Genomic DNA, 15481 nt, shown 5'->3' on the forward strand with positions numbered 1-15481 from the left:
TGTAATTTTTCATTCCAGTGACAGAACTCGAAGAGACTGTTATTCAGAATGAAAGCTTTTTCAATATCAGTCACAGACATATGAAACAAATATTACATAAATCAAAAAACCTGCAACAATCTTCTCTCAGATGTTCATCCTGCACCTCCCCATTGCGCGTTTTTTCAAACAGACTCCATAGATTAAAGACCCAATTTGTCAAGCAAATAGTTCTTTGACCTAAAGGAAACAGTCAAGTGACATTTCACCAAACGACTCATGGTCTTACCTGGAAGTATCTTTGCCCACTTCACCACCTGAATCATCTGCTTGCCGGCCAGGCGGTTTAAGGTGGAAAGCAGGTACTCCGCTGTGTCTGGCTTCGAGCTGTCATATCCTGCGTACACGATCTCTGGTTCAATGCTTTCAAGGATCTTAACAGGAGAGGGAGTAAGTGCTGGTGAGATAGCAGACATGTGGGGGACAAGTGCAGTGTTTACAGAGGGCTCGGTCACAGGTGCAATGTACGTCGTCCCTTCCTCGGGGCTCTGGGGTGGTGGCTGCTGCCGCTGCTGTGGCTGCTCCTCGTGCATCCCTTTCAATTTCCCCAACTTTTTGGACTTGCGGGCTGTGAAAATGAGCAGCGCAAGAGCAAAGTCAGTACAGAAAGCCAGCAAAACCCTTGGCTTTATAGAAAATGGAAGCAGAAGTATACTGTCAAAGTTTTTCAGAGAAACAGGTGCGGAACCTTAAGAAATACTTCACTGCCTGCAGCATTGGCACACTGGAAAGATGACCAAAACAAACCTATAAGCTCATTTTCATTGCTTTACTGGATGTTTTTATAGATGACAAAATGTCCAGTATCTGTCTCCATGCAGACATGCATAAAACATCCTAGTTATTGTGGTTGGTGCCAACTAAAAATTTCAGAACTGTATCTGTTTTGTAGCTTAATCACTTATCACCTACAAGACTGCGATTCATGTTCTTCATTGCATTTGGTCATCAAAAGAAGTCTGCCAAAAATAAGCAGATCCAGAGCATTCCCAAGCTTTTGCCTCAACTGGAAATGTAGTCAACCTATTCTGAACAGCCCAAGCTAGTCAAGTCCATTTGCTTCTGCCTCTTTGATACTTCCGTAAGAGCTCTGCCCCTTCTCTTGAGTAATTCTGAAATAATGCTAAAAATATTTACCCACTTAAAGAAAAAAGACTGGGCCTTGTGTAACACCTTTCTCACTGCTATCAACATTTCTCGGATGATTTGCCTCCCCTTTTCTTTTAATTTCCTTTTTTTTTCTTTAATGCTACCCTTCCTACTTTTCTTTACTAAATATTCTTAGAAGACAGCAATGCTACGGTGCTTCCACTTCTTGAAGAGATGCCAGACATTCTCTGTGGGTTGCATTCCCAACTTTGCCATGTGAATCAGAGATATGAAAGCCAGCAGAAAGCTCTGCTCCTGCCCCAGCAAAATGATCTTGTAGCATGAGGAAGGAATCAAGACAATTCAATTAAAAAAACACACATAAAGAACCAAACAAAAAACCCACCACCACCCTTTTCACTATAGGGAAACATAAAAAAAAAAATAAAATCTTTAAAATCAGCAAATAATGAACTAAATTTAAATGTTTGCAGCTCTTTCAGAGTTAACTTCTCTCAAATACAGTTTTTCTTATCTATCTGTTCACACCTAAAACCCTTGTCTGGACTTTTATCTTCCTGTCTCTTGATTTTTACAACATTCCTTTTACTGGCATCAGTAAATACAAGCCTATCTCACTCCTACTTGGAATACTATTGCAAATACCCTTCTTAGTCTATGTCCTTTCCCAAGTCTACCTCCTCAAGTTTTTTTCTGTGCCATCAATTCCCCTCCCTCATCTTTCCTTAAATACAGCACCTTTTTGTAGTTTTAGGATCCTTTCTGGCCAACCTCCATCTCATCCCTCCTCTCTTCTCCATTATCAAAACGTTCACATCAACTCAACATGCCACACCACTGCCTCCTGGGAAGTTTTCAAAGCTTGCTCTATGTGCTTGTTCCTGCTCCTCCTATTACGCTGCAGAAAACTCCCCAGTAAGACCCACAGAACCACCTCACTGCTCTTCTATAAACCAGTGTTTTAAGAAAATTCTCCTCGACAGCAGAGCTGCTACTGCTCTCAGACCACTGCTGGTGACAGCAGCCATTAATGTTTTACTGCTTCCTTGACACTGGGGCTGCCTGCCCGGAGCCAGAGGCTGGGAATGAGCGAGGCAGGATACAGACGCCCAGGGTCCAGGACAATGCACACCCAAGTGCAACAATAGCCTGTTGTTTTCAACACTTCCTTGCTGGGACAGTACCTTGAACTCCGAGGAGCTGGTTCATCTCAAGATTCAACAGAAAAATTTATTTATTAGGGTAAACATGGGACATTGCTACAGAAAACAGCGATGTTACTAATCATACAGAAGATCTTGAAGGTGCCCAGTCAAAAAGAGATGCTCCTTGACTACTGTCTTCAAAACCTGAATACAATTCATTAGTACTGCAGCACATGCTGCACAGAGCAGCGAGTCCAAAATCTGAACATCAGTTTGGTGTTGTTTCCATTACACCATAAGGGATCTTCACGGCTGATCTCAGCACCAACAACCCTCAGGTGACCTACAGAAAACTTCAGAGATCTTTGTGTAACTTTCATCACCTTTCCTTCAGAGAGCTGAAGGAAATTAATTTCATTAATTGATATATGTCTGCTTTCAGCAGTTCCTTATTTTTTCCCTGCCTGCAGACATCCAGACCAAGTGAGGCAGGTTGAATTTTTTAATAAAAGGTTTGAATATGCAAATAAAGATGTGCTGGTCGTAACAAAATTTAGTTTAAAATTCTTTTGTTCAACTAACGACACATACTTAAAAACTTCCTAATTATTGGAAGCGTTAGCACAGGTTACAGAGGAATAGTTGTCATTTGAGATTATAAGGAAGAAGTGAAACAAGTATCTGTCAGGAAAGGTTTCACTGCACCTTATTCTGTCTCAGGGCAGATGAGAAGATCCTTCTAAAAAGTCCCTTCAAATCCTATTTCTTACTTTTCTATTATGAAACTCTTAAGAAAGCTCATTTAAACAATGAAGCAGAACTGAAGGATTTTTTATTCTCTGATGCATCAAGTTACACGGATATGGCCTCTATTCTTCAAGATCTAATTTCTGATACTAGCACCCAAAAAGCCATCTTACGGAGCAGCAGCTGATCAAACATTTTGTTAAACGAGCCTTTTCCTCACTCTGCAAAATAAAACAGAGGGAGTTACAGGCAAAGCAGGCAACCCTAATAAATTGAATCCTGAAAAGTAAGTGAAAATACTGTTGTTCCCCATTTGGTGCAGTTATACCTATATGACGACATCCTGGTGAAATCACTGTGACCATTAAAGACAGTTTACATTTATCTTAGAAAGACAAAGTAGAATTTACAGATTTTTCAACAAAATAAACCTGAAAAGCAAAGCAAGGATGGCCAAGTTCAGCAGAATGTCTGATGATGAGTTAACAGAGCCATTGGCCATTGAAAACAGTTTAAAAATAAGCCCGAAGGAGTAGATAGAGATTGATGTTTGCTATTATTATTCATTAAGTTTATCAGGCACTATTTTTTTCTGTTATCAAAATAGGACTAAAAATAAAGAACTTTACATATCTTTCATGTTTGCAGAGGCAAAAAAATGCATTCATGCCATAACTACACCATAACAAAAAAATGTATTGGTTTACCAGCTCCATCAAGTATCTAGCAACATAGATAATTGATTACATACTTAGGCATAATTTTTTATGTTCTATTCTTCAAGAGTTTTTCATTAAAAGAAAAAAGAAATAACATTCTTCGACATATAAAACTGGCATTAAAATGTGTTTTAGTTTCATTTTCTTCCATTATAATGCCTTTAAAATGAAGCTGAGAAAAACATTACTGCTTGACAGTCATGTTTACAGTGAAGAAAACTGTATTTTTCATTTGGCTTTATGCCAGTGCTGTAGCTCAACTGGTTTGGTAACTCCCACAGAAACCAACAACTAAAGATTAAATACAAACTCTGAGCAGTACGTACTCCAAGTCGGTCTTTAGAAGCTGTTTTTCACATTTCCTCTCTAACTGCGATACCAACTACAAAACCAACTAAGTCACCTCTGAATCAGGGGCAAAACTGAGTGCAAAAGCCATGTTCATCAGGATTGCTCCCTGGACATGCTCTGACTCTCCACACAGACTGCAGGATGGGGCAGGCATGGGGCATTTCACGTGACAAAGCTGAAGTCTGAAGCCTGTTTGGGGTTAGGACAAGAATTTCATCCAAATGGCTGCACAGCAGTGACTGTGTATTATCCATAACTGCAGGACGCCTTGCCCCTCCTGTTCAGTGTTACTGCAGCCAGGATATCATATTATAATCCTTATATCTTTAAATCACCTGAGATAGAGTAGTAATTGAAGGAAAAAAACAATAGTGAAAGACACTGCCTATATAGCCGAGGTTAATGCTTCAAATATCTGACATGACTTTGGTTGAATAAGTATTTTAGAAGGTCTTGTATATTCCAATAAAAATAAAAAAAAAAGTAAAATAAGGTGAAGCATCTGAAAAGTCATGATGTTGGATTTTTAAAAAGGCACTTCCAAAAGACCTCCTCTGTAGCTCTAACAATAAATTACAGTATAATAGAGGAAGAAATAAGCCACAAGTGACAGACAACTGGTTCCTTAGTATTGATCCTTCACATGCAAAGACTCCTGTCTCAAAGACGGCACAAGGAGGCCTGTGATCTCAGGATTGAGAGTTTTTGTGCCATCTGTAAAACACTAAATAGGCTTCTGTTCTTCAGGGAATGCTACTCTAAGTCAAATAACAAGACATTTATCTGGAAGTGTAGTTACAAGATAGGTAAATTACTATACTCTCTTTTTAAAAATATCATAGTAAACTTACACATGCTATACAAGTTGGGTCTAGAGGAAGCTAATCCATACTCCCTTTGTGCCCAGACAATATACACAAATGAAGTTATGGAATCTAGACACTTGATAACTGTTTTTCATAAGCTCAAAATTAATAGTTTTCATCAGTATTATTGTTAAAAATACAGGATCCAGAAATGCTAGAGAACAAAATGCTATCAAATAGTAGATAAACCTCTGTAAATATTAGGATTTAATTCAGCAGTTTTAAAAGAGTAATATCTTGTTTGTAGAATTGTATCAGTTTTCAAATTTAGCAAATAAACAATGTAAAATGCTCTGCAAATTCATGCTGGCTTCCAGTTCTTTAAAGTGAAATGTGAAGTTTAGAAAATTAGTCATATTTCTATGTAGAGGGAATTATAAGACTTGCAATGATAATGCCCTTGAATCAGATTTTTTTTTAAAGATGATATTCAGAGCTTGCCTTGATGTCTATCAAAAAGATATTTATTATTTGTATAGCTAAAGACATAATATTGATTACAAAGATCTTGTTTTATCACATGTGTAAAGCTCTGCCGGAGCCAGGACCAAACTGATCCTGACCCAACAGATCTTTATTCATGTTGCAGGACATACCTGGATCTGCAAGTGATATCAAAAGCACATTAAAAGAACATATGCTACCTCTAGTGTAAAGCAGAAGGAAAGGGGAAACCAAAATGGACACAGCACAGGACACAGAAAGCAATGGAGGTTTAAAAAAAGAAGAAAAGGAGAAGAGAACGTGGCAACTGGAGTAAATATAAAAAATGTAAAAGATATAAGGTAAAAAAAAAAAAACCACTACATGCACTTCAAACAAGGTATAATTTGGGATTATTTCAAAGTATGCACTACACTACTAGTGGTCTAGGCAGCCTGAGGGTAGACAATATGCTGCAAAACAAACCCAACTCTGACCACCTTTAACTGTGCTGGCTCTGTATGCCATGCCAGTGTACATCTGCATTTCAAATACTTGAGCTTCTCCATTCAAGCCCCAACTTCAGTGCCCAAGCACTGCAGCTGAGCTACAACCACCACCACCTTTCCAACCTCAACAGCTGTCAGCTTTCTCCCTTCCACCCCATGCCAAATGCTGGAGAGCTTTCCTGCACACCCTTCCACTGCCACCTGCCTCTGCTCTCCAAAAGCAATCTACAGCACCTTGCTGCACCACAGCTACCAAAGGCACAAGCTGCCAATTCTCCCCTTGAGGCAGCTGTAACAGCCTTTGGGCAGACTCTCTTCTGAGCCCTCACCAAGCATTTCCACCTTTGTATAGACAAATGCTCCATTAAAATGCCAGTTTTTCCTCCTCTGAATCTTTTCATCGTGTTTGCCTGGTGACTTTGTCTCACTTACTTCAATGAACTGACATCTGTTCTCATTAGCTATTTTACTGCTACCACAAATAGTGTTTCCCTTCCCCCCCAATCTGTTGTATCTTGACATATATGAAAATTTTGAGCTATCTTGGTACAGACATTTTTTCACTTAAGTGTCTAGCACAATGGGAAATGAGATTTTGCTGAGAAATTTCTAGACAATAACACAGACTTTATATAGATATATACACAGACACACATATGCATGGAAACACATGGAATAAAGTGCAAAGCAGGAATGCAAACGAGATCTTACAGCATCATCCCATTCACCCTACAAAGTGCACTCAGGCATACACCTTTCTTCAGGAAACAGAAGAAACGAGCAAGGCAGGATCCTAAAGCTTCCATAAAACTGATTACCCACTCTGGGAAGCAAATCACTGATTTTCAGGTAGAGCTGCGGTGGATGAAGAACCTCTAAACGTGACCCTGAGTGTTAGAATCATAGAACATTGTGAGTTGGAAGGGACCCACAAGGATCCTCAAGTCCAACTCCTGTTGTGCCATATGTAAGAGCAGGGATCAGGTACAAATCTGGGAGACACATAGACAAGTGGATGAGTCACTGCTTTAACTGGATAAACCAACGGGAGGAAGTAAATGAAAAGCAGCTACTGAAGCAGGGGACGAGTTGTACAGGGACTGAAAAGGAGAGCACAAGATCACCTTATCATGTAAGACAGACTACCAAGAGGACTTCACTCTTGCAAAGCAGAGGCCTTTCAAGGGTGATTTTTACAGTGGCATTTGGGATATGCTGGAGCGACCAATTAGTCTGCCTAGATATGCAAAGAAAGGAAGACTGCAACTGGTAAGGAAGAAAACAAAGGTCCTGGCTTCACACAGCAAAACAAATTTTAAAATCTGTTTCTGACAACTGTGACCCAGAGGAGATAGAAAGTGATAGAAAATGCTATCACTTGCTGTTGAGTCTGAGAAATCAGTAGTCTAATTAACAAAGCAATGAAAATTTCCCAATTTCTTAGCCTCCACCAGTAGAAGCAAGCTTTTACTGGAGAATAAGCTGAAAATCAATGACTGAATTCAGCAGAATGCAATGGTAGGCATAACTGAAACAATGACATAGTTTGGCACTGCCAACATCATTCACAACTGTTTACTAATTAATAAGTAACACGTTAATCTGACAGGATTGGACAACCTAAAGACAAGAAACGTGAAGTCTGATCTATGGAAATGTTACATTTTATTTGCCTTTGGTCAGACTCTGCAAAGATCCAGGCCCATCCAGAAATGTAATTTTTGTTCTTGGTTCACATTTGATATACCAAAAAGGGAGACACAGCACAGATGGAAGAAAGAGCTTCTAATGTACATTTTAATCCACATAATTGTACACTATTTTCATTGTGTTCACTTAAATGTATTTTTGTTCTCTATTCTAGTTGAATTTAAACTGCTAATAAAACAGACTGTAACTAGATCAATATTTCCTGCTTATTACTTTGCTTGCTTATAGGACAATTTTGGAAGTGTTTGCATCTTGTTTTGTTTGGAACTGACTCTAATACATGAAGCAGTGCAATGCTGCTCCAGTACAGGACTGTAAAGCACAGAAACAATATATCTGAAAAAGTTTATCCTATTGCCCTGAGCAGGATGAGCCGTACTTTGCCCAAGTCAGTATGTCATTAATCTCCAGTAATAGGAATTCCATAATATCCCCAGTCTTCCTTCAACATCTAACCACTCAGTTTTCTCCCAACATCTCCCAATTTTGCATCATTTTTTCTGCAGTAAAGTTGATTTCTCTTCATCATTCCCCCAGCGGCCATAAAGAACTTACCATTCCTGTCCCATTTTACACCACTTTTTGAATTGACTGGTATCATGGTCTTCTTAATATGTTTCTCCCTTCTACACCACAATAAAATTAGTTTCTTCAGCTCTTCCTTACAGATATATGTTTTCGGGGTTTTTTTCCCCTAAGCTTCTTATTATCCTTGTTCTTCCTTGGGAGGTCTCTAGTCTGTATACACCTTTCTTCAGGCACATGATATGAAATTTCAGGAAGGAAGATTCAGTTTAGATGTTAAGAGAACCTTTCTAAATGTAAAGCTCTGATGTGAAAAAATGGAATAGGTTATCAAGGGACACAACAGATACTTCCACACTGAACAACTCTGAGAAGAGTTAAGAGATGTGTCCTTCATTTTAGGAAGGACACAGGCACTACTAATCCCACCAACCAGGACAGGAATGTAGGTGACAATTTTGTCAGGCTGCCCCACCCCCTCCACCCTGTCCAGAAGTGCTGAAACCAGACACAATCATCAGGCCCACACTTGCCAGCTCTGACAAGGAACAGAATAATTCCTTGGTATCAAACAAGACTTGCCTATTTTTGCAACAATTTTACATCGCTGACTCTAAATTTAACTTAAAATCATCACACAACCGTGCTCCTTTCTTCACTGCAGTCCCTCAACAGCTGCTCTCAGGTATCTCATTTCTTCATACCTCCACTTGCACTCCTCAACATCCCCCTCTGCACTGCACCAAAAATGCCATCATGTTGGTTGGTTTCAGACACTGGAACTGAAGATGCTTTTGAGTTCTGATTCTGTTCACAAAGGAGAATTTCCAGATCTGTAGATTTACGTATTTGCTCTCTACTTTGTTATACATGTAATTACTAAAATTACTAGTAGACCAAGAATGAACCCCAACAGGACCCTACCTCAGACGTCCTTTCAGTCCAACAACAAACCACTCACACCTACTTCAGAAGAATGCTGTTTTCAGTAACTATGTGCCACTTAATGAGAAATATTATAATATTTTAATGAGAACTCTGCATTTCCTTCTGATTATACTTATGGCTCGAGATACTGAGTGGTGAAATACAAACACCTACAGGGAGGTGGCACCTCACACCAGTGCTTGCACAGAACAGATGCTATTCCTCTAAAGTGTGCTGCCTTGTACACACAGGATTCAGGACTGTGGATCAACAGCCACAAAGATCTGTGTGCAGGGATGGCCTTTGTAGCATGAAGATGGCACAGAAGATGCCATCTCGGTTGTCTCAAAAAAACTAAGGTGAAAGCCTAGATTAAATATTGTGAATTTTGAGGTCTAATTCGATTCAGGTTATCTACCGGTCTAACACATGGGACAGTGATGTCCATGGAAATTAAGAAGGCAAGGCACTGAGGAGGGTTTGGGTAAGAGACAGAGGGAATTAATCTTTTTTTCAGTTCTGCTGAGCTTCAGGCTAGGCATTTGTGAAGAGATAGCAGGCAAAAGTGACAAAAGAAAGCTGAGATCCAAAGTGCATTTTACAGGAATATTTAGGTTGTCAGGGAAAATGTCTAACACATTTGCTTGTTTCTCAGCAATCCTCAAAGTGATAATTAAATGAAAAATAACAGTTTCATAGGGGTACTCCTCCCTGTGTGGGAACAACTTTCACCAAATGCCAATTAGTGGTTTCCTGTTAAAATCAAATCAAGCTGGTTTTGATAAAGCTTTTTAATGAGAAATGGATGAAGTATGAAAATTTCCCTCACATATACTTCATATAAAATCCCAAACTGGCATAACAGAATCTCACAGCTAACATTATTGGTATATAAAACTCCCTCTTGTATTTCTTCATTAATTTCAAAAGAAATGTATTTACTAAATATTTAAATCATCCAATAAACAAAGCCTTAAAAAAAGCTTACAAAAGAAAATTGTTAATGATGTTAATGAAAGCCAATCTTAATCAGTCCTTTTCAGATGTTCCCAAAACTAATTTTTTACTTATTCATTTCTCAAATGTATGGCAAATTCAATCATTTTGGAGCTAAGCGTTGTCTACCAAATGCATCAGTGGTTTTGACTATTTATCAAACAGATCTAAAGACAGGCAGTTAGATGCCAAAACAAACATGAAGAGGAGGTTACTTACAGCTCCAGTATTTGTCACTTACAACTCTATGACACCTGTATCAATGAAATACCGGCAGCTTGAACTGCAAGCACTGGTAATAATTTGATTAAAAACAAAGTTAAGGAAACTTTGGAGAACAGATTTTGAAATCTTCCACTGTACCAGACTGAATACTCTTGGCTATGATTACTGGTTTCTGCCTTGCGCCAAATGACAACCTTCCCTCCCAAGACACCCATTCCCATCCAACCTTCTGCAGGAGTTCTTCATCCAAGTCTCTCCTGCTTTTATTTGGGTTGATACCCAACGCTAACTCTGTTCCACTATTTATGTGCCTTTCATCCCTATCCCACAACACAAAGACATCTTGATTGCCCTGTTACAGTCCTGTAGACATTTACCATGCACAAAATTTCCTCTTTGTATTTACATTGGAGACACGGGTTCTCAACAAGCTATTCAGAGTTCTTCGAAGGCACCAACAAGCAAACTCTGCCACAGCACCTCTCATTCCATATCTTGAGTGCTCACGCTTCCACTCCATGCTAAAGACTGTGCCATGTTTTTAACGCTTCATTTTTGTTCTACTATTGCTAGAACTAAGCTTTCTAAGTGTTATACTTCCCTCTGTGGTCTTTCTGGTTACGTCATAACGCACCGTATTCCCACCAGAATTTTCCCCAACTAACAAAAATTTTGAGATGCTTTAATCTCCTCACCTGTATGACTTCTATATCCCCAGTTTTTATTAACTCAGATTTCTCTCCAGTGGCCTTACTCCAAATACATTCAGTGCTGCTGGCCTGTCCCTCATCTTCTAGAAATTGTCTGCCCCGCTTCCCAGAACAGCAACGCTACCTCTGAAATACAAGCTGGCTGTTTATCTTCTGCAGTCATCTCGGCCATATTTTTCACCATCTAGTTCATAATTAGTCATTAAAAAAGAAAAAAGGAGTATAACCATGATAATCTCCTGCTTTAATAAATCTCCCTGAACGTTACTGAAAACACCCTGTATGTGATATCAGCCACTTTTCCAGGGAAAATGCAATTCTCTAACGTTACCCTTATATATGATCCGGAAAAACTGACGGCAGAGAACTGCAAAGGCTGCTTTTTGTCAGGTATGCTTGCTGCATCTCACACTTATTTTATTAAAACACAGATACTAAAAATGGAAAGCTGTCCACTTGGGAATTGGTGGGGAGGAAAAAGCAGGAAACAAGATTCAAAACAAAATACAAGTTTCTAAGGTAATTGTGAAGACATATGAGAAGACAAGGGGAAAGAACAACAGGTTCATGTGCTAAGGCATAATCTGTGATTGAATAAATTTTCCTTGTGACATCGCTGGAGTAAACCACATCTCTAGAGTCAATTCGTCAATTTAAAACCTGTGAACTGCCAAAGTAGCAGACAATCAAAAGAGCAACACAATGTCAGAAGAATAAGAGCACAGCTTGCACAGCCTTAGCATCACTGTTTCCTCAAAAACGTACTCTCACACAGAGCATAGACATACAGAGTAGCTCATACAATGAGGATCAGTGATGTCAGAATCTAAGAAGGCTTTCTGTACATTGAAACAACATTTTCACTTTTTTAAAAATTAATTTTATTTTTAGATTCACACACACATTATCTAGCTTAACTCCACTTACCTGACATTAATCATAGTCTGGAAGAGACCTGGGAGAGTTGCATGATCCATCCTCTTGTTCAGACCAGAGCCAAGTGTACCCTCACCACTTCACTCAAATGCTTATTTGCTCTTTAAGACACCCAATGACAGACTCCAAATCTTGCCCAGACCATTTATTTGAGTGCTTCCCTGGCCTTTCAGAAACAGGTACTTTCCCATCTCCTCACCTGCATCTTCCTTGCTGCTCATGACTTCCTGTCCTGCTTTTCACAGACATGGAAAGCAGATCATCTCCCTCTTCTCTTTACCAACGCTTGTTGATAAAGCAAAACTTGTTGTCCTCCTCTTCAACCCTCCTTCCAGCCATTTTTTGACTAAACAATACCAAATCAATCTGTCCCCACCAGTTAAGTTCATTGCCCTACTCCAGGCTCCCCTGAATTGGTCCACTTGTTAGAGGCAACAAATGAGGGTTTTAACAAAAACCACAATTCAGTACATAGACCATACTTTGTCCAAGGTTGTGTCAAGCATGGCAAGTTAAGTCTTCCATGCCCTCTTACTCAGGTGGAAACTCTGTTAAGCAATGGCTCAGCAGAAGCTAAAAGGACAAGTTCCTCCTGCTCCTACAGCTTCTCACAGTGATAGGGAAGCGAGTAATGGAAACGAACCACCGGAGACCACAGGGAGAGGTTTCAGAAGGATTCTGGTGATAACCAGAAGCTCTGCAAAGAGGAAGGGGAGACACAGGCAGGCTTTCACAGCAAGGACTCCACTTTAACTGTGGGGAAGACTGAAAAGGATATGGACTTATAGCACCGTGGAAGCAAAGCATGATAATTTGGTGATTCCGGGAAAAACAGAATATCACCAAGAGCTGTGTGTAACAAATTTTGGAAATGCTGAAGCACTCTGGTCTACTCCAGCACGATGAGGCAAAGCAATAAACAGCGGTGTTATGGGCTTGCTTGCTTTTATGGATCTGTATGAGGAACAAAGCTAAATAAAAATTCATTTCAGATTCTCAGGAAAACAGGCTGTTAAATTTAAATATCCTGCAGAGAGGAAAAAGGGGGGTCAGCCTTGGTTCTGGGGAGTCAAGAGGTCACAAATCTCATCTACCCCCAGGGTGCCTCCTGGAGGTGAAAGCTGAAGCCCTGACAGAAAAGCTCAAAAGCTGATAGGCACTGCACAGGGGGTCCAGGCAAGCCTGTCAGGGAATGTCTGGCAGAAGGCATCCAAACAAGAGCCACTGCTATGCTTCAGTCCTATCACCCAACAACAGCACAATGGTGGGAGACGGTTTTGCACCTCTTCTGGGAGGACCTGAACCTTCCTCTCAGACAACTGCAATCACCTATTTCCATCTTGTGTTTTGAACCACAGCAAGACACCATGGTACAGAATCTGAAGCGCTGGGGAAAGAGTGACCTCTGAGTCTGTACAGGGAGTGCTGTGCAGTACCAAAACCAGACAACACCCCACAGAGCCTCCATGCACTGTACTGCCATGTGACACAAGACAGGCTGGGACACGCACTCCCAGCAGGAGCCCAGGAAAGTTGCAGCTCCTTTGCAAGGCCGGCAACCAAGGGTGTTACACCGTGAATGGTACGATGGAGAGTCCAGCAGATAAAACAGGGAAGTCTGGAGTTCAGCAGACCCACGCCAAAAGCCTGAAAGGCTGTTCCTGGAGCAAAGACAAATGTTGCTGGCAGCTGGGTGCTTGCAGAAGGCAGAGCTGGAACCAGGAAAACTTGCAAAAACAAAGCATGAACCTGATTAGGAGTTTGATCAAGGATTGCTGGATGTGAGCTGTGTGCTTTCAGAGGAGTGCAGTGCACCTTCTCAAGCTGCTTTCACATATGAAATAAAATCATCAGCCAAATGCCCAGTATAAGGACACACTTTCAATATTGCTTTTAACTGATGCCCGAGAGATTACTCTGACATTACCAGTCCTCTTCAAAATTCTACATTTTTAATCATCATTCACAAATAGTTTCTTAATAGTTGTAGCGAGTGACTGTTCTCAATTATCTGTAATCACAGAATCATTTAGATTAGAAAAGACCTTTAAGACCATCGAGTCCAACTATTAACCCAACACTGTCAAGTCCACCACTAAACCATGTCTCTAAGCACCAGATCTACACGTTTTCTGAACCCTTTCAAGGACAGTGATTCCACCCCTTCCCTGTTACAATGCTTGACAGCCCTTTTGGTGAAGGTATTTTTCCTAATATCCAATCTAAACATCCTATTCGTGAGGATGGTTCAAGCTGAAAAGTTAGAGGGTCACACTGAGAGCAGGGCAAGAGCAGTATAACATGGAAGATGGACAAAAGAATAGGAAAAGTTCATTGCTGAACACATTGGTTGCTACAAGATCTAAAGCAGCAGGACTCACTTTTTCTTCTTTTTCTTTTTTTTTTTTAAATATATTCACGGGGTGTGGGGTGGTGATGCATACCAATGATAATCTAGACACTGGCAGCTACAAGTACCACAACTAAGTTGTCCAGCTAAAACGCAAGAAAAATTTACAACATTTGCCTCACAAAACCCACAAATTACTTTAATATACCGCTGATAGAAATTTCTTGGAAGAACTGACACAAACTCAGCTGAATGCTCAAGTTAAAAAGAATAGTGACTAGATTCCCTCAGAAGAAAATGCTACATAATAAATGCAAATAAAAATGCATTAAAGTTAATGGCATTTCAAAATACTGTGCAGTTAAAGCCTAAATGAAAACATAAAAGTTAAACATACATACACCAAGTTGCTTGTGTCTTACACAGAGGGGTTTATTTTCCTTTAAAATTTATGAAATCTTGGTTAGCAGAAATGTTTAAAGAAAACCAAGAGGATGCCTTTTTGCTGTATTTAATTTTTTCTTAGTTTTCAGTTTTCGAATACTCAGATTTTCCCTCTTCCTTTTCTCCCTCTTGCTTTCTTTTTCTCTCAAAAAGATAGGAACAATGATAATAAAAGCCACATAAGCTCCAGTAACTGAAAATAATACTGCAGTCTTAAATCCCTACTAGTATGAGTTATTAAACAGAAAACAGAAAGCTGGCAAAAAGGTGAAGTACTGTATCTTATTACTGATTCTCTCATTTAACCTGTTTTTCAGATTATTGAAATATTTTACTGTATAAAAAATAAGGGTATCTGCAAGTGAAGACTACAAATCACACACAGCATGTTGTGCATGAAGTGTCTTACATATGTAAATGTATGCAGACCCAAGACTCAGATTTCACAGGCAATCTCTGCAGACAGAATGATGAACTATGTAATTTGCAAGGTGAAATCTATTTTATGTCCCTTCGAGATCCAAAGGGTCCTTCAGCAAGCTGCTTCTTACTGTTGTGGGAGACCAGTTCTGATAAGTCTCAGTAGTGTTTCATATGGGAGCTGAAGCAGGAAAGGACTGCAGTCCTGCATGCTACTGACCTTTCCCCACTTTCCATCCCCTCTGCACACATGGGACATCACAGGGCAGAAGAGGGATCTTCTCTGATCATGCAGCAGAAGAGGGAGGGATGCCTGGTTACTACGTCAC

General features: G+C 39.9%; 1 protein-coding gene across 8 annotated transcripts in view; it reads right to left on the bottom strand.

The window, feature by feature from the left end:
* The window catches only part of NR3C2 (nuclear receptor subfamily 3 group C member 2), a 204288-nt gene that overhangs the window by 34287 nt on the left and 154520 nt on the right, over nt 1-15481 (bottom strand). For all 8 annotated transcript variants that reach the window (XM_064651740.1, XM_064651743.1, XM_064651738.1 and 5 more), the window contains one exon: nt 269-607. In XM_064651740.1, coding sequence (XP_064507810.1) covers nt 269-607 — 339 coding nt within the window. The remainder of the gene's footprint in view (nt 1-268; nt 608-15481) is intronic.

This window comes from Pseudopipra pipra, chromosome 4 (assembly GCF_036250125.1).
Source record: "Pseudopipra pipra isolate bDixPip1 chromosome 4, bDixPip1.hap1, whole genome shotgun sequence".
NCBI classification, from domain to species: domain Eukaryota; kingdom Metazoa; phylum Chordata; class Aves; order Passeriformes; family Pipridae; genus Pseudopipra; species Pseudopipra pipra.